Source organism: Onychostruthus taczanowskii, unplaced genomic scaffold (genome assembly GCF_017590055.1).
Source record: "Onychostruthus taczanowskii isolate IOZ18803 unplaced genomic scaffold, ASM1759005v1 scaffold36, whole genome shotgun sequence".
In the NCBI taxonomy this organism is placed as follows: Eukaryota; Metazoa; Chordata; class Aves; order Passeriformes; family Passeridae; genus Onychostruthus; species Onychostruthus taczanowskii.
In genome coordinates this window covers 3,107,556-3,125,511 of record NW_024501015.1, presented here as the reverse complement: position 1 = coordinate 3,125,511, position 17,956 = coordinate 3,107,556, and the positions used below count along the sequence as shown (strand labels likewise).

The following is a 17,956-nucleotide window of genomic DNA, read 5'->3' as shown; positions in this document are numbered from 1 at the left end:
TAAAGGATCATTGCTCTGGTGCAAATTACTTCTGTGTGATAGCAAAGGCATGCTTCCTAAGGAATTTCAGTTTTGGACTCCACTCCAAACTCAAAGCTTAGGTGCTGGGTTCAGGCGAAAGTTCTAAGGGCAGTCATGAGTACTTTGTATTCTACCTTTCTGCTGGATCGTGCTTTCACCAAGGCCACCTCCAGAGTCTAGGATTGCTTCTTGAATTCATGTGCCAGCACCATTCCTTCCACAAAGACATAGAGCTTATTTTCATTTTTTCTTTAATAAGACACAGGTTTTTACCAGGTCAGATCAAACATCCATCTAATCCAGCACCGTCTGACAGTAACTGATAACAAACATTCCCTTCTCATCTCCTGAATAGGATGAACATGGGATAACTCCTCTGCTGTGCTCTCCCACTTCTGACAAGACATCAACACTGACTGTTTGAGAAGTTCCCACTGGGGGTTATAACCCCGTCTTTGTACTGGAATTTGCCTGATAGTTTTTGAGCCCAATCAACAGCACTGAGATACCTAACCTGACATTTAAAGCACTTACAAGGAAGGTGGCTCCCTCAATTACGTTCCCCTTATGTCTGAGGGCACTCAGACCTACCTCTGTCACGAGAGATACCTGGGGCCATAAATCTTCCCAGTCTATTGGATGGGCAGGTTTCTCTTAACTACTTGATACCACAAGGCATCTTCCTCTTCAGGCATATTTTTAATAGCCTCTGGGCAAGTTTAGAGTGAAGATTAACAGCACAGGCTAACAGAGCAGCTGTAAGGAAGACTGATTAAAATGGCACGTGGGTGATATATTGCCATAAGCATAAAAGGAGGACTGCCAACGTGCCTGTCTTAAAAACCAATTACATGACAGAAAAGGCTGCACATTCTCTACATGTTAGGATCTCATCCATTGGAAAGGATGAAGAGCCTCAGGTTTAAAGTCCTTCACAGCACACACCATTTCCTGCTGGAGTGTAAGGGCAGCTCGATCTGTCCCCCATAGTCAGGTGCATCTTCAGATAAGATCCTGCCTCTCATACTCACAAGAATTTAATAGTTATGTTAATTGACAGATACAGGAATTAGACAAAGGGAATCCCTCCCCATAAATTTAGCCCTGTTTTATCACCTAAAAATGACTTTTCTCCTAGTTCTCTCCTTAGTCAAGCCTTCAGTGAACCCCACTCCTTCTAAAATCTGTCAAACATGGCAAATGATATTGCCATGATACTTAAAGGCAGATGAAAGCAGGTGGTAAAGCTGTCACAGCAACAGGCAGCAGAAACACAGCTCCCACAAGCAGCTTTGATTTGGCAAAGAAGATGGAGAGGCACTTCTCCAGGATCCCTGTGGCATTAACACTGCTGGTAGTAGCTTTTTCTTCCCATTTTGTTCGTTGAACAAGTTCTCTTTCCTCTTGAGGGACTGCCAAGGTGCTCTAGGAGATATGCAGTAGACTCAGCCTCCTCAGGCCCGGTGCCACTGAGGAGTCACACAGGGCGTGCAGGGATGCCCCAATTCCCAAGATAGGAAGGACAACATTTTCAAAATGTTTCCTGCGTGCCGATCGGCACAGGTCCATGTCTAAAAGCAAATTCCTCACACACTCTGGCAGCTGGCATCTTATGTGCAGATACCAAAGCCTGGGTGTATATCCTGAAAATATCCCACTTGCTAATGCTCACTGGGCATTTGTGAGCAGAAGTTGCCAATCTCAAGAAGCCAAATTTGTGCTGCCATTTTTGCCTCTTTCCTAATAGCAGGCACTTTTTGGTGTCACTTGTAGGAATTGTTATAGAGCACACAAATGCCATAAAGGACCAGAAAAGCCTTGGCAACTGACCTTTCCCCAGCCTTGGGAAGAAACCCTGACAACCTTTACAATGATGGTTGAGATCCAAAAACAAGTTAAAATTGTGCTGCTGATTTCTACGTTGGATTAAAGAGTTTCGAAAGGTGTCGTATGACTGCTGCTTGACATAGGCATTTGTTGAAGAAAGTATTTTTAAAAAGAGTTTGAATAGCTCTTAATTAAATGGGTTTGTATTGTGCTGTGTGAGGGTGTGCCCCATCCTGGATGGCAAAGCAAAACAGGTAAAGGCCAAAGCAGTAACTAACACTGAAACACAGGGAGGGATGGGGGTTCTCTGCACACCTCAGGACTTAAAACCCTCTTCAACCTTTGGTCTTGTTCTCAATGCAAACAAAAGCACGAGAGGAGGTTTCATTGGGCTTTATAAAGAAGTTGTTTAGCAGTAAAAGCTGATCTACAGGCAGTGGACAAAAGAACAATAGCCCTGCCGAAATGCTACACGGGGCTGAGGTTCTGTAAGGAATAATTTCAAGTTGACTGGAAAAGATCAAATAGCAGCTGGAAAGCAAGAATATACCAGGGAGAAGGGGAGAAAGCAGCTATACTGCTTCAGCACAAACAGCTGAAAATACAGAATAAAAAATACATATGTTACTAGGCAGCTCTTTCGCATTGTTAACTCCATTTGCATTGGTAAATAAACCAGAAATTTTCCTCTTTTACCTTCTCGCCTTAGTACAATTTTGACAGTTTTGGGTAGCTACACTCCCTTTTTTATGAGGTTTTACTGAAGCCTAGAGACACAAGGGTACTGAGACACCATTGAAGTAAATGGAATCAGACACCTCAATGCTTTTGTCAATGTGACCCTTTGACCACACTGGAAATCTGCAGCTGCACAAGGGGAGACACATTCCCACACCACTAGTTTACATACACATCTTAGGATATAACTGAATTGTTTTTCCTACCTGTGCAAGTGGGACACCCATGCCACAGATGCAATTCCACCTCTGCCCATCTCTGGTTCCAGCTGAGGTCTCAGCCATGCCCTGGAAGTCACTGTGCAGTGATGTGTTAAGTTTAAGTCATGTTAAAACTCCCACATACCCAAAGGTTCCTCTCAGAGATCTAAAACTTTGGAAATCCCATTTGACACTCTTGCCTCCACTTTTCACACCTTGGTTTGCTTAGGTACTTTTGGCATAGTCTGACTTCTGTTCTCAGACTAGATGCATAATTTTGTTCACATACTTAGAAGCTTTACTTTAGCCCTATTTCCTGCATTTCCTTTCTTTAAAGTAGGGATGATGGATGCCTTTTTTTAGGAAGATGAAAGGATCAGTCTTCAGGTGAGCTCACTTCTCCAGAGCACTCCACAACTGCACAATTATGAATTTGAGTTTAGATTCATGCATAAGTCATAGGTTTATCTTCTAATTTTGTTGAAACCTCTTGCAGATTACAAGCTCAGCCAAATTCTTGTTTCAGCAGAAAAAAAGTGAAAAAGCAATCAATAAAACTAGAGAGGTAATACATAGTGTGTTAGAATACTCATTAAAAAGGTATCTGTAAGGTAAACTATTACAGCAGAAAAATAAAAATATATGGATTAAGAAAAAATAGCTGTCATCAACAAAACCAGATAATATTTTAAGTGGTTCAATTGATCATTTAAAGTGGGACCTCAGCTTTCTAAAGCTTACGTTATTTCAGTCATGCTCCACGTCTGCTGTCCTAATGTGATTCTTCACTTTCCCACTCTTTGCCATTTCAGAGGCAATTCAGCAGATGTTAATTAACACCTGTGGTAGCTAATATATTACCTAGAGGCATTTTCCTACCTACTGTTAGTCAGTGGAGAATTGAGCCAGGAACAAACCATAACTTGCCAGCATTGCAGGAAGAATTACACTACCTCAAAATGCTCAGTGCAGTATCTAGCCATGGGCTTGTCTTTTCCTCAAATGTATGCCAGTGTAAAATGCTGTCCTTGTATGTTCTGTACATCTGCCTATTTCATAAATTCTACTTCTCTAGCTGTTTTAGGGTCTAGCAAGGAGATTATTATAGTACTGGTATAACACAAAAAGAATACAAGAATAGAGAAAATATGTTTTTTTCTCCTCCTCCTTCCCTTTTTGCAGTGGTCTGAACTACAGCATTTCCAGGAAGTACTGTTGGCAGGATTTCTCTTTGAAGTTTACACCATGCTCCTATGATGTTAAACAGGACAGGTGAACCAATTCTGTTTTTTGGAAACTTGTCACTGAAAGGACGTGCCAAGATAAACACAACCAAGAATGCACAGACTATGAGGCTCCTTCTGTTTCCCAGGTAGTCATAGTTCCAGAATCAAGACTAAGGCTCAGTTCTGCTCCTGTTAATGAAATTAACAGTGGGAAAGGGCCCAGAAACAGATCTGTTTTAACTTTCCCTTTTCCCTTGGCCACTGAAGTGCTGCCCACTCTCCTTCACTGAAGCTCTTGAGAGATCAGTGGATGGTTTGTCTGCTCATTTACAGACTGAGGATAGAACAAAGACCCGGAAAGCAAAATGAACTTAAGTCAGCAGCGGGGAAAAAAAGGTGAGTCACCAAAGTTCAAGTGCACACTACCTCAAATTTTTCACTTCAACAGGCACACAAAGGTCTGGTTCTTATTTTCAGTAATGGGGAGAGAAATGCTCTTTACCTCCTTATGTAAAAGGAACTACCTCGATGAACAATAACTTTGGATGAGAGGAAAGACCTGAGACACTGCAAACAGGCAGCAGGAGATTCACAGCACACACAGGCTTGTCTCTGAGAATCAAGTTTATTTCCCACATCCCAAAACATCTGATAGTCTGGTCACTAATACTCTGAAAAGAACCATTCTTTCTCATGTAACTCACAAGAAACCCGATGTTTCGATCTAGAAGGGTAGATTTTTTCTTAAAATCATGCCCTACAGCTATCATGGAAAGCCACTTGCTATCCCCAAAACAATCTGATGTTATATTGCTTTATCTAGATAAAATGGGCAGTAAATAAAATTCGTAAGCTGCAGCTGCTAAATCAATATGCTTTAGTTGAAGACTACATTCAAATACTGTTTCTTAGAGCTACTTGTGAATTTCAGAAGTGTCATTAAGGATAAAACTGATAAACTTCTTCACTACTGCTGGTGTCTATAAAATTGAGCAACTTTTTATCTTTGGTTGTATTCTGAAATGAAAAATCAGAGCCAGCAGGTATTTACAATAAATTAGAGATGAAGGGGAAAGGTTTGCTTCTCAAAATGGTGTAATTATATGGTGTCAAATACCTTTCTATAACCAACCCTCTCTTGCTCCAGCTTTTATAAGACATCTTAGAAAATACCAGGTTTGGGTTTCTTAGTTTTGTCCTACCAGATAGAATCCAAAGAGGCAGCAAAATGAGCTTCCAGTTTGTGGCTGCATTTGAAACAGCTTGTCTTCCGATATCAGCTATTTAAATGAGCCAAATTAAACATGGACTTTAAGGTCAAGCATCCAGCTGCACTGGCCAGGCCAAGGCCAGGAGTTCTGTCCTTCAGATTTTAGCCTTCATATGAGGTTATCTTGCCCAGGGACAAGAGACTTGATGTTTTAAATATAAAATTATCACTGGTGCCATTACAGTGAAGAGAGAACTAAAAAAACAAGAAAGAAAAAAATACACTGCCATCACCACAAAAACCCCCAAAAAACCAACAAAAAAACCCCCAAAAAATCAAAACCCAACCAAACAAAAAAAAAAAAAACAAACAAAAAAACCCCAACCAAACCTGCACCTTCCCCTCTTTGCCCCCCCCCCAAAAAAAAACCAAAAAAAACACCCCAAAAACAAACAAAAAACCAAACTCCAAATCAACCCTCCAAACAGAGAAGACTCTTCCTCCCAACATTAAGGTCTCCTCTCCAGTCTTTCAGTTCAGTTTAAGTCATACCCTGACATAACATCTGAGGTTAGAAGTCTTGAGGCTTTCAAGGCATTTATTCCAGCGTTTCCAATTTAGGATCATTTTTTGCAGGTGCTCTCTATAATCTTTGTTGAGGTCTAGACTGACCAACCTACAATAGCAGGGAATGATTCACCAGGCAACCACTCAGAGATTTATTTTTAGTTTTGGCAAGAGTAGGAATAAGCAAGCATATACTTTTCAGGTTTATTTGAAAAGTTCATTCTATTTGCTAAATATTTATCTTTTGCCCCAAACCAGCAATCCTTAGTATCTGGGATAATATTAAGAAAATTGCACTATAACTGACATAGCTGAGGTTCACCTCACTGCTGATTTCTATTTATTTTGTCAATATGTCACTGTTTACTTTTAAAAATATACAGCAAGTACTTTCTCAGTCACCCTATTTCCTCAACTTACTTTCTGATCCATGATCTTTATATAGAAGATAAGAAAAATACCCATACAAAGAGTGCAAACTGCCTTTTAATAATCCAATGCCCAGAAATGCACTACGGTTATAACAGAACTAGTATTGTCTAATATATAAGAAATTACTTCCACTTCAAGGGTTAAAACCAGTAATTCAGGTGCTCCATAAAACACCAGTTTTTTTTTCTGTATCATCTTAATTAATTTACATGTGTACAGATTACTTAAGCTTTTTTTGGTGCTCTGGCTGAGAAACAAGAGGACTATTTCTGCGCAACAGGTTACGGCCAAGAGACCTTCTCCCTCCTGCTGGCCCTGCTGCATGGGTGAGCACTAAGCCGCAGGTACTGCTGAGCACAGAGGGCAGGGAAAGTGAGACGAGGCAGCCAGCCCTTTTTCTCATGGATCTAGTTTTTCAGTGGCTGCTATCATATTCATTGAAGCAAGGATTTGACTGAGCAGGAAGATAGAATTACTTCTCCTTCCCACAGCTCAAGGTCAGGATAAAGATGGAGGAGTGCTGTGAGGTATTTTACATGCATTTATTGACTTCATATTCTGACCAAATTTCCAAGATGAAAGTATCATAAGCAAGGATTAAGACATGGCTAATATTCAGTCACATATTAGCCAGTATTGATATTGAACCTTAGCAGCAGCCATCAGAACTGCACACCAGACTTCTCAAATAAAACCCAAATTGGCTATTTCTTGTGCTTGGGTAAAGACTTGCAACCAACAAACCTGAGGTATTTCCAAAGAGCAAACAGAGGTTCACTGTAGAACAAGGCAGCTTTGAGTTACAGAAGAGAGGAGGAAACTGCATTTTCACAACAGTTTAAGTATTAAAAATGCAGAAAAGCATCTACATGAGATATACAAAACATTAGTCTGCATTCATTCTCCAGCCTCTGGCTAGTTCTGAGGATCTGACCCTCACAGAACTCACACCAAACTAGATGCAGGAGTTAAGAAATGCAGCAGTGCAATTTCTGCTTGCTTATTCTTCCATTTTGGGCACACACACACACAAAAACACTTCTTTGGACCTTAGAATACATTAACACAGGGAGGCTACTTCTGTCTTGTAAGAAACAAGAACAGTTTGCCCTCCAAAGGCAGTATGATAACACTGGCAGCAAAGGCACCCCTTTCTGCCTCCTTCCCCCCCACTCCCATCCTGGCTTAACTGTAGCTGGAATAGGGTTCTTCACCATTCACCTCTCTGCTTCCAGCTTTTAAACCTTCCTCCTTCTCTCTCACCCCCCTTTTTTCAAGACTAGGTTTGCTCTGATTGATTCTTCTCAAGAGAAGGATTTCAGATGTCTCTTGACTGAATAGGCCTCCCATAAGGAAAGCACCTTCAAGGAGAAAGTTTAAAGATCTCCCCTCACCCCACCCCAGATCTTTTCTTGATCAGTATGGAGTCAGCAATATAAAAAGGCAGTCCAAATCCAGTACCTTGTAGTTTTACTACAGGAAATTAAAAAAACATGTATCTATACACTGGGTGGAGGAAAAACAAAAAAAAGCTTTCATGGAAATAGATTTGATGCTACAGTCCCTTTGTCTTTGGGTTCCAGAGTCTGAAGGAGTGAATGACCAGTGAGCACCTCAGCAGCTACGTGATCTGAGTTTATTGCACAGGAGCTTTCAAGGTTCATTACGTATTATTGTGCACACTGAACCACGGAGCACTTGCCCAGCATCCAGTGCAACATTTCAGTGATTGTCAGTGGCTGGTTTCATCCATATTTTCAACTGGAACTCACTTATTTCCTTTCCAGTCTTTTTATTTGTAATTGACCTCAAATGTTTAGCTACAACCAAACAAAATCATAACTGCATAATACTTGACTGTTAGGAAATAATTTTCTGTGCCTGCCACTATGTATCTTGTATTCAGAAAAAGTCTAAAACCATTTTAACAATATAAAGCATATTGCAAATGCATTTAAAATAAATAAATCAGTTGTTGCTACATCACCTACTATCAAGAAATGTATAATTGCTAAGTATTTTTAGCTGATTTTGCTCTGTAAGGCACAACACCAGTACAATTCTGGCTTATATTTATTTGTCAAAAAAAAAAAATCCAAGAGCTCTTAGAGGGAGTGGATAACTACTCAAGTGAAAGCACATTATCTCACCATCAGAAGAAATCCTGGGACACTTAACCTTGCTCCAAAAGCCTCAGACAAGGTAAACAGTAAACACCTCCAGTGGTGCCCAAGCCTATTTCCACATTAGAACTGCAGCCCTGCTTGTGCTCTCCAGGGCTGGTCTCATCTCCCAAAAGAATCTTTACATCTTATCACACAATTTCTTCATTGGAGCTTCATTATCCCAGTTATCACCAATTATGTAAAAATCATGTATCCCCTGGGTAAATAGTGTGAATTTCTAGACAACGTGGGCCTCCCTCCGGAACAGCTACGAGAGACCACTCTCTGAAACACCTGCTTAGTACTACACAGTAAGAGGGATAATACCAGCATGGTCCTGCCTTTTCCATATGTAAATGTGACGTGATGTGGGACATGGGCGAAGGCAAGAGCCTGCCCTTCACAATGCCTCTCTTTGGACCCTCTTGGGGGATGGAAGATGTGTTTGTGGCTAATGCAGGACTTTCGGCACCACCGGAGGTCCTCGGCCCTGAAATTACATAAGAGCACCTTGCCCCCCCCTTCCTTTGATAAGACAGCTTGTGAGATGAAAGCAGCAAAGCGCCTCCTCGGCTTGAGAGCCAGAAGGAACTGGGTCACAGGCCCCAGAGTCAGCACGTTGGCTCCTGGCGAGGGCTGCGGGAAGGCTGAGACCCCACCGTCGGCCTTGGGATAGCACCTTTGAGTCCTCTCACCACAGTACAGGGAGTGGGGTATTTATTTGTGTTTTTTTTTTTAAAGACAATCACATCGTCCCGTCATCCAGGGGTTTGGTATTGGCGGTGTTCATGTAACACAGCACACGCGATTCCCTCGCCTGGCAGCAGTGCCGGGCTCCCCGCAGTGTCCGGTCAGGGTGTGGGAGGCTGCTGCCCACATGTCACCCATGGGTCCAAGCCCAGCTGTAGGGCAGTCACCGACTCTGGCTGCCTGCCCCGCCAGTTCTCCGGCCCATACAGTTCTCTGTATGGGTGGGTCCAAGCCCAGCTGTAGGGCAGTCACCGACTCTGGCTGCCTGTCCCGCCAGTTCTCCGGCCACCCATACAGCAGCAGCTCCTCGGCAAAGTCCTCCTGGGCTACTCGGCCCCTTGGGCGGCATGGCCTGGCGCGCCGCCGCCGTCGAAGACCTCGGGGCTGTCGGCCAGCAGCGAGGTGCGCACCTTCCGCCGCTCCTTGAAGCGGCCCGAATGGGACACTCGGAGGCTCCGCCGGTTGCCGACCCCGGCTCCCGCGGCGTCGCCGCTGCCCAAGGGAGCGGGCTGTTCCTCACGACCGTCGGGGCTGGGGGTGTCGGCGGGGGTCTCGCTGGTGACAGGGTGCGGCGGGGACACCGCCGCTTCCTTGTGCTTCTTCTTGCTGGTCAGCGATTTCCACCAGGGCCCGGCCGAGCCCTTCACGCCGGCCCGAGGAGCGGCGGTGGCCGCGGCGCTGTCCGCCATCTCGGGCTCCTGCGGGGGGGAAGAGGGCGAAGACGGGTTGGCAGACGGGCACGCCGCCTCCTCGCTCGGTCGGCGCCGAGACTTCTCTTGCCCAGCGCCGGAGGACGGGCAGCGCTGCCGGGGAGGTGTGCCGGCGCCCGGGAGGGGCCTGCAGGGAGGGACCCTGCGCCGGCGGCCGGGCGGGCACGGGGGGAGCGTTCTGCACCCCGTCGAGCGGCTCGGAAGCGCCGCCCGCTCCGTGCGCGGCTCGCCCAGTCTCAGGTAAATGACGCCCCGGAGCCTGCACTCACCACCCCCCACACCCAGAAGTAGACCCGAGCTCCGGTACCTTGGGGCTGCCGTCTCCCCGCGGGACGAGGCCGGGAGCCCGGCGCGTCCTGGGGCTCCTGCGATGGGGCCCCTTTCGCTCCCCCCTCCCTCCTTCCCTCCTCTCCCCGCCCCGCCTGCTCCCTGCGCAACAGGTACGGGAAGCGACACTGACCTGCGGGCCCGCCCGGCCTGCGGGAGCGCGCTCCTGCCCCCCCCCGTGGGCGGAGCGGCGGCCCGGCCAGCCCCGGGGCCGGGCGGCTCCGCTCACCTGCCCGGCTCCCGCGGGGTGGGGCAGGAGGGGCCGGCCCCGGGACTGCGGGGCTGCACGGAGGAGCGTCGGTGTCCCCTCCAGGGAGAGCCGGCGGTGGAGAGACAGGGGGAGGGGGCAGAGGAAGAGGAGGAAGAGCAGGGAGCCTCAGCGCAGGTGAGGCAGCGCCGTGAAATCCGGGACTGCCGAGATGGATGCGGTGTTGCCGGCGTGCGTGGCCGAAACAAAATATCACTGCTTTTTGTTTGTGCACGTGATGGATGTGCGTGGGTGTGTATTTTAGAGCCTTGAAGAAAATAGAATTGTGGTTAAGTGCCCTTCTTTAAAAAACGAGTGGTGCTGTAGGTCACACGGTGTAGTCTGGTAGTATTCAAATTGACTTTGGATTGAGACTTTGACTTTCTGTGTAGTGATGTGTATATGACCATACAAACGACTTTGTCTTTTTTCATTCACCCAGAAAGGAGAAAAAAGATTTGCTTGTGCCACACCATGTGTTAGAAGTGATTATATGTTCTTTGGAGAACTATGCCATGTAATATGTATTTGATTCCTAATGCCCTTCCCATCAACAGTGAGCCACTCAAGGACGCCTATGATGTGCAGAAGAGTGTGTGAAAGCAGCATATTTCAGCCCCATCTTATTTTGCAGTTCAACTTCTGCTACCTGCAGCTTCCCCGAATAGCCCATAAAGATAAGAGGTATGGAAATTGGTGAATGCAGGTTACTGAGGGAGAGGAGCCTGGGGCATGCCCTTACATTACTTTGTAGAGTGCCCTAGTCAAAGGCAAAGGCTTTTGGATGGGGAAGCATACACCTGAAAGTGCACACTCCAAACTATCATATCAATTAAAATGAACAGGAAAAAAATTCTCCTATGGAATAAAACACAAACTTCCAGCGACAAAAGATGGCCTTTACATTCCCTCCTAACAAGTTAGCAACTAACATTTTCCAAGACACAAAGCACCAGGGCATCAGGCTCTCTTGGGCCAAGGACAGTAGCAGACCACAGAGTCAAGTTTCTCCTTGTGACTGTGACCTATTGATTTGCTACGCATATCTGTAGAGAAAGAGAACACCAACATCTCTCTCGATCTTGTGTCCCAGGAAAGTGCCTGGGAAAAAGGGATTTTATGTAGAAATTAAGGTAGTTTTTATTTTTAAATGCTCTTTCACAAAAACATTGCTGCTTGTCTATTATAGCTTTCACTCTGCAAATAGGCTTATACAAAACATTTAGTATTTATTTTGATTACCATACACCTGACCTCTTAGCTCACAAAATACCAAACTTACATCAAATTAGTGTGGTTTTATTTTTTTTTTCCAGTTAAACCCATTTCAAAGAGTCCTAGAATGAGAGATTTTTTCTTTTTGACAGTGTACTGACAGCAGAGTCTACTGAAAAGAGAGAGCAGGTTGGGAAGCTTTGTAAGAGACGTGGGAGTGGGAGGATGCTGCCTGCATGAGTTTGTGGTAGTGCAGGAGGACAGCAAAACCTGCTCTGCTTTTGAAAGTCACAACATGCTGTTCCACAAGATTGTCACTAAGGTTAGTGTTTATACAAAAACAACTCTGACAGTGAAAATGTATGCTCTCTGCCTTTCTTGCTGCAGCAGTACTTGTTGCATTCTTTCAGTATACATATATTTACAGTGTTTATTTAAACAGAAAAGTAAATAACATGTTGCCTGTTTCAATGCAGGGAAGTTGGATGGTACATTCATCTAATAAGATTGCAGTTAAATTCTGTCCTGTCTTTGCAGGAGGCCGAGATAAAAAAGCAGTGGAGTTTTGTAGTTCCAGCTAGGGTGGATATGCAGGATTCTAGCAGGTGCCCCAGTACACTGCAAAATAAAATGGTAGGGCCTTTTTTAATGTTATAACATGCTCCTTTTGTGTACAGTTGGCCCATATTGATATAAGTTTCTTCATAATTCTGGAGGCGCTCCAAAATTCAGAAATATCCTGGTATTTTCAAGACTTAGATTCTCAAAGACTGATTTTAATGTCAGTCTTCAAACTAATCTTATTTGCAACCCCTAACTGTTACTGCAGTGAATTAAAAAAAATAGTATTTCTTACAGTTCCCACTATCCTTTTTTCAGTCTTTGCAGACCCTACTGTGCTCATGTTGAAACTGGGATCTGGAAAGCTTGGATTGCCAAACCACATCCTTATCTAATCGTGTTGACGGGACCCATCTCTGCTGGCAGGACAAGAGAGGCACTGTCCGCTGCAGACATCAGCCTTCCCAACACCATGGAACACTTTGGTTTCCAGAGCTCAGATATTAAATGCAGTTACAGTTATACCAAGGGGATCCCCAGAAGCATAACATGTGCTAGTGAATATTGCTATCAGAGCTCTCATTTTCCCTGAAACCCCAACCATCCAGCAAATATACTGGGTGTTTGAAACTTGGGTTTCTCAAATGCTAATGTTAAGGCCAAGGATATGTTCACACCAATGGAAAAGAGCATGGCACTGGCACCTATAGAGAGCAGAGCTCTGCTAAGGTCCATCTTCCCTGCTGACTATCTTCCAATATTCAACATTTGTATCTTCAAGTTTCAGTTCAACTCTTAACCCTGCCCTGATATACAACTGAGCAATTGGCTCATAGAAAAAAAAAAACAAACAAGCAACACTGGTACCTACTGGCACAAGTTGCCCCTTTGACATTCAGCATTAAGTCTCAGAGCCTAAAAGATATGTTAATTTAAACCAGTGAACCTCTGTACAAAGGAAAATATCACACAAACAACTGTCTCCCATCTGTGTTGAGCTGCCAATTCAGAAGAAGCCAGCAGTAACTTAATTTCTCGTAGATTTAGATTTCCATGTGCTAGCAGCATCTCAAACCTTAGCTTTACTATAATAACCACAGGAAGGACTCCAACCATTTTATAATGGGCAAGAACATTTTCTCTGTTGACACCAGGCTGCTGCTCAAGACTGTGGAACTGCAACATTCATTACCAGTCTATGTCTGTCCTGCCAAAGAAAAAAAAGAAAAAAAAATTATTACCAGGGCATGGGTGTTAACCCTGCACCTGGTGTATTTTAGCTTATTAGTGGTGACTCCCTGGCATAATTTTAAATTTGGGCCTCTGTCTGAATGTGCACTGGTCAGGCATGGTTTCAAGGCAGTGGGAGCAAAGGATTATTCCCCTTAAGCAGGATGGATGAAATTATAAAAGTTTGTCACCCTCCCCAACTTTATTGCAACAGGCTTTGCACCATTCAACACTTCAGTTCACAGCCACTCCTCATATAATAGTCTAGGACATGCATTGCACCATAGCCTCTAGACAAAAAACAAGTCTCAAAGGCCACAGGTGACACTGAGAGGACCTCATTTAAGTACAATGTAATAGGGATAGGGCATGGTTGCCTTGACTCCATTTTATTGACTGACACAGATGTAGTCTTAAGTTTTCTGATCTTACCTCCAACACTAGGGCAGGCAACATCCTTATTTACATGGGTCCTGTGAAGGGAGCTAGTCCTGAAGCAAGGTGTTAGCTTAGTGCTAGTGCTCATTCAATAGGAAGTTCAGCTGCAGGAATAAATCTGTCTCAGAACTCAACAGGTTCTGAAGCTTTACCTAAAACACTACAAGCCCCAAAACTCCATCAAAACAGACTGTAAACACAGCTCCTCAAATTTTTGGTTCTCAGCCAGTCTCTGACACCAGCCCTATTCTTACATTTGTATGTCCAGCAGCAGTCTGATTCTTTGAATCTCAAACTCTTTAAAATTTTTCTTCTCTTTCACCCTTACAGTATCTGAAGATAAACTAAGGTCCTATTCCTTCAGCAGATCAGAAAAATATGGATATATATGGTAGCTATTGACCCTTCCTAGCTTTGAAGGCCTTGCAGAAAAGTCTGTTCATCCAATATTCCTATTCTTAACCAGAGAATCCTTGGAAATCTGTATGGAAAGACAGAGCTGATCATTAGCGATACCAACATGCTGCAGTTTTCGCAACTTTGGGAACCACTCAGTCATTAGGGATTTAGATTTCCAAGATCTGTCCCTACTTTAATTAATTCCTACTTTAGTTGTAACTGTGACACTCATGTCTGAAACAACAAAAACCCCACCGTGAACAATAGCTCCTTATAAGACATCATCCCTATAGCATCATTCCTATTCCCAATACTGAGGGCTGTGCAGCTTGCAGTGACAAGTCTGGTTCTTCAATATTTTGGTTACCGACTTAACCCTAACTGTTACCTATGGATGTTATGGTACCTATGGAGCCCAGTCTCCTGAAGTTCTTGGGCAGCAGCATGTGGTAATTAATAAGGATTTTTATGTACACTGATCGTCATTGTTCTGTTCCCTACAGTAGAACAGAAGTTAAGGTGTCTTCAAATATGGCTGGCAGCAATTTATGCTCTTCAAGATCTAACTCTACTCTTCATTATAACATTCCTTTTAGTGGTAGCAAATGGCTCATACTTTCAAGAAAAGAGAGAATATTTTGACTGGCACCTTGTCAGGGCTCTGCAGTGAAAGCAGCTTCCAGTGGCAACCTTGGTTTTTGCCATCCCCAAATCTGCTGCAAACTGAACCCTGACAGTTTTTCTACTTATAAGCAGCAGATAATTTCTACTGTTGCTTACAATGCACTTGCTCCATCTGATACAAGCTTTCTTCCTAACTGCAGTCCTCAGAACATCCTGCAATAATCCATGTCCTTCAGGCTTTGAATGCCCAGTCCTGGCACTACCTGTAGCATCAGTGTAATTATATTCAGAACACCATGCCTTTGGAGAAAGATAATGTAAAGTATGGCCCTATATAAGATCCACTGATGGCTGAATCTGCAGGCCCTAGAGCACTCAGCAATAATCTTAGCTCCCTAAGGTTCAGATTTCTGAGTCTTAACTGTTTTCTTTAATCAAGGAATTAATCTCTACAGCTAAAGAACAAAAAGCGTATTGATGCTCTCACCCTTATCTCTATGAGCCCTATAGTCTCTTCATTCCCTTGAGATAGCTGTAGGGATAACAATGTAATACTGCTTTGAAGATCCAGTTGGATGGCATTCTTCTTGCCTAAGTGTTTGTGAACTACCTCCCTACTCAAAGAGTTTTTGTGCTCTCAGTCCCTAGTTATGGTAGGGGGTTTATTGGCACTGCAATATTTTTCCTCTCTTTTCTGCAGAACTTCACTCTCAGAACTTGACTCATTTGTCAATAAAAGAGATAAGAAGATGGTCAGACAGGCTCCTACAGGGAGGTTGCAGAGGAGTTGGACTAGATAGCTTTTAAAGGTCCCTTCCAACCCAAACTATTCTATGATTCTGTGATTCAGTCCAGCTATTTATTACTCTAGGTATTTTCAGCACCTCTCCAAGGTCTCACAAAACCCAGAGTTTAACCACACCTGCAATCCCTTCTACCTCCCGTGTGCTGTGTTTCCCAGTAGTACACAGCCCAGGTCTGTCCAAAACCTTGTTTCAGAAGAGACCCCAAACCTGATACATTCCTTCCCAGAGTCTTAGGCTAAGTGCCCCTGAAGAACTGTCTCTGTCAATAAGACTCAAATGTTGTGTGAGCTTTGAGAACACTATATGTGGGGGAAAGTGTAGTCTTACCTCTTTAGAAATAAAATGAATGTGGTTCCAATTCACCCAAGTTTGTGCTATGTTAGACCTGTTTTGTAGTTTAAACTGACCTCAGCTTGCAAAGCAGAGAGTTGAGAACAAAGCTCTGTCTTCTTTGTACTTTGGAACTTCATGTTAAAAAACAGTTTTCCTTACTATGCACTTTGTTTCTCCTTCTTCCCCCCACCCCCCCCTCCCCAAACTCTTCTCCTTCCTCAGTAACTTCTACATCCTTTGTCCAATTCCAATAGTATCTGACAGCAGGATAGAGATAATTAAGTTTCTGAGCTACTGGTGTCTGGGTGGAGGAGCCCCAAGTTGATGTCTCATTTGAGGAAACCCTTTGACAGTTCCCTGTTCGGTGCCCTCTCAGGATGTGTGTGCTTTGGAGTCAGGCACAGAGCATTCTGCCTTGTCTCCAGCGTGGTGGTGTCAGGAAAACAATTCCTTTGCTCACCTCCCTGGTGGGTTCCAAATACTTAAACCTGACAGCAATGAGTCTCACAAAGATGAGTATAAAGAAGAGGTTTCAGCTGTTCCAAGGCACTCTGGAAAGTTATCACCTTACAAACTATTAACATAACTTTGATGTAATGTTTCACTGTTTGTGGCTAAGACACTTCTGCTTTCTGGAAGGCAAGTTGTCTCTCTCCAGCTGCTGTGAGGGTGTACAGAGTGGCACCCAGAACATGGGGATAGTTGAATGGCAGTCAGGAATTGGGAGTGGGTGGCTGCAGGAGGGGACTTGCTGCTTCACCAAAGACTTTCTCCAATAGCTGGAGGGGAGCAAGGTTTCTGCTGAACACCTGGCTGCAAGCAGGATCCACTGCACTCAGACACTGGTCTCTCACTTGCCCCCAGAAGTGCAGAACTGTCTTCTACTTGAGATGAAGTGACCTAGCAGGGAAGTTACACGGACTCACACCTGGAGCATCCACCTGGAGCATCTTTCAAAGGACTCTTACTACTTGCTGCTAGTGCCACGTGTGAGAGAAGTCATCATGCTCTTGCTGAATGCTTTGAAGCAAAGGGAAGGATTTGGTTTAATCCAGTCAAACCCATTTTTCCCCCTGTGTACTAGATTATAGGTTTCCATTAAGAGTAAACATGATTTTTCTACAGTCTCAGCAGTGAGTTTTGTAGAGGGAAGTCTGCTGCCTTTTTACTTCCTCAGATGGTGAATCTGAAATGGTCTGACCTCACTGTGCCACTCAACCCCAGGTGCAGCAGTGATGGCCCCAGCAAGTCTGACACGAGATGAAGCCTACACAGCACAAGGTGGCACTAATGAGGTGCGGAGGGGACCGGGACCTTTTACCTCCGTGTTCTTATGCCCCGAGGTTGCTGGACATCGGCTGATCAGTTAGCTAAGTGAAATGTGAACAATTTAGTAGATACTTGTGTTTTAAGATGCAGAATCATACTCATCCCTCTGTCCAACAGATTACAAACTTCTGCTCTCCAGGTACTGAGCATGGCACACTGCCTTGTGCTGTCATCAAATCCTTAAGATGGGACATGTGTTGGAGATTCCAGGCAGTGAGACAAGCTAAAGATGCCTGTGTTCTACCTTAAAAAAACAACTCATAAAGCAACTGACAAGAAAAAAATAAAGAAAATCATTGTTAGTCAAATTTCTGTGTCCAAGAGTGTGGGAAAACACTCTGATGGCATTGATTGATGTTGGGATTCATTGCTTGCTTGAAGTTTTGCACAGAGGTGGTTCAGGGTGGTCTCTGAAAATAAATGTGTGCATGTGCTTGGCTGTGGTAGTATGGGCAACCTAGTGCCAATCTGAAACAGCGACCAATCTGCAGTAAAACTGTTCAGATTTTTGAGCAGGAAAGTTTCCAGCAATGTCAGGATGGTAATTAGCGATTGATTTTTATTTGGCAGCTTGCCGTGTAGTCAGTGACAGACACCAAAA

At 44.2% G+C, this 17,956-nt stretch overlaps 1 protein-coding gene across 1 annotated transcript; it reads right to left on the bottom strand.

The window, feature by feature from the left end:
* Positions 1–9,462: 9,462 nt before the first annotated feature.
* Positions 9,463–9,825, bottom strand: PRR15 (proline rich 15). Its single transcript, XM_041411589.1, has one exon. The coding sequence runs from the start codon at positions 9,823–9,825 to the stop codon at positions 9,463–9,465; it is 363 nt and encodes a 120-aa protein (XP_041267523.1).
* Between the last annotated feature and the right edge of the window lie 8,131 nt (positions 9,826–17,956).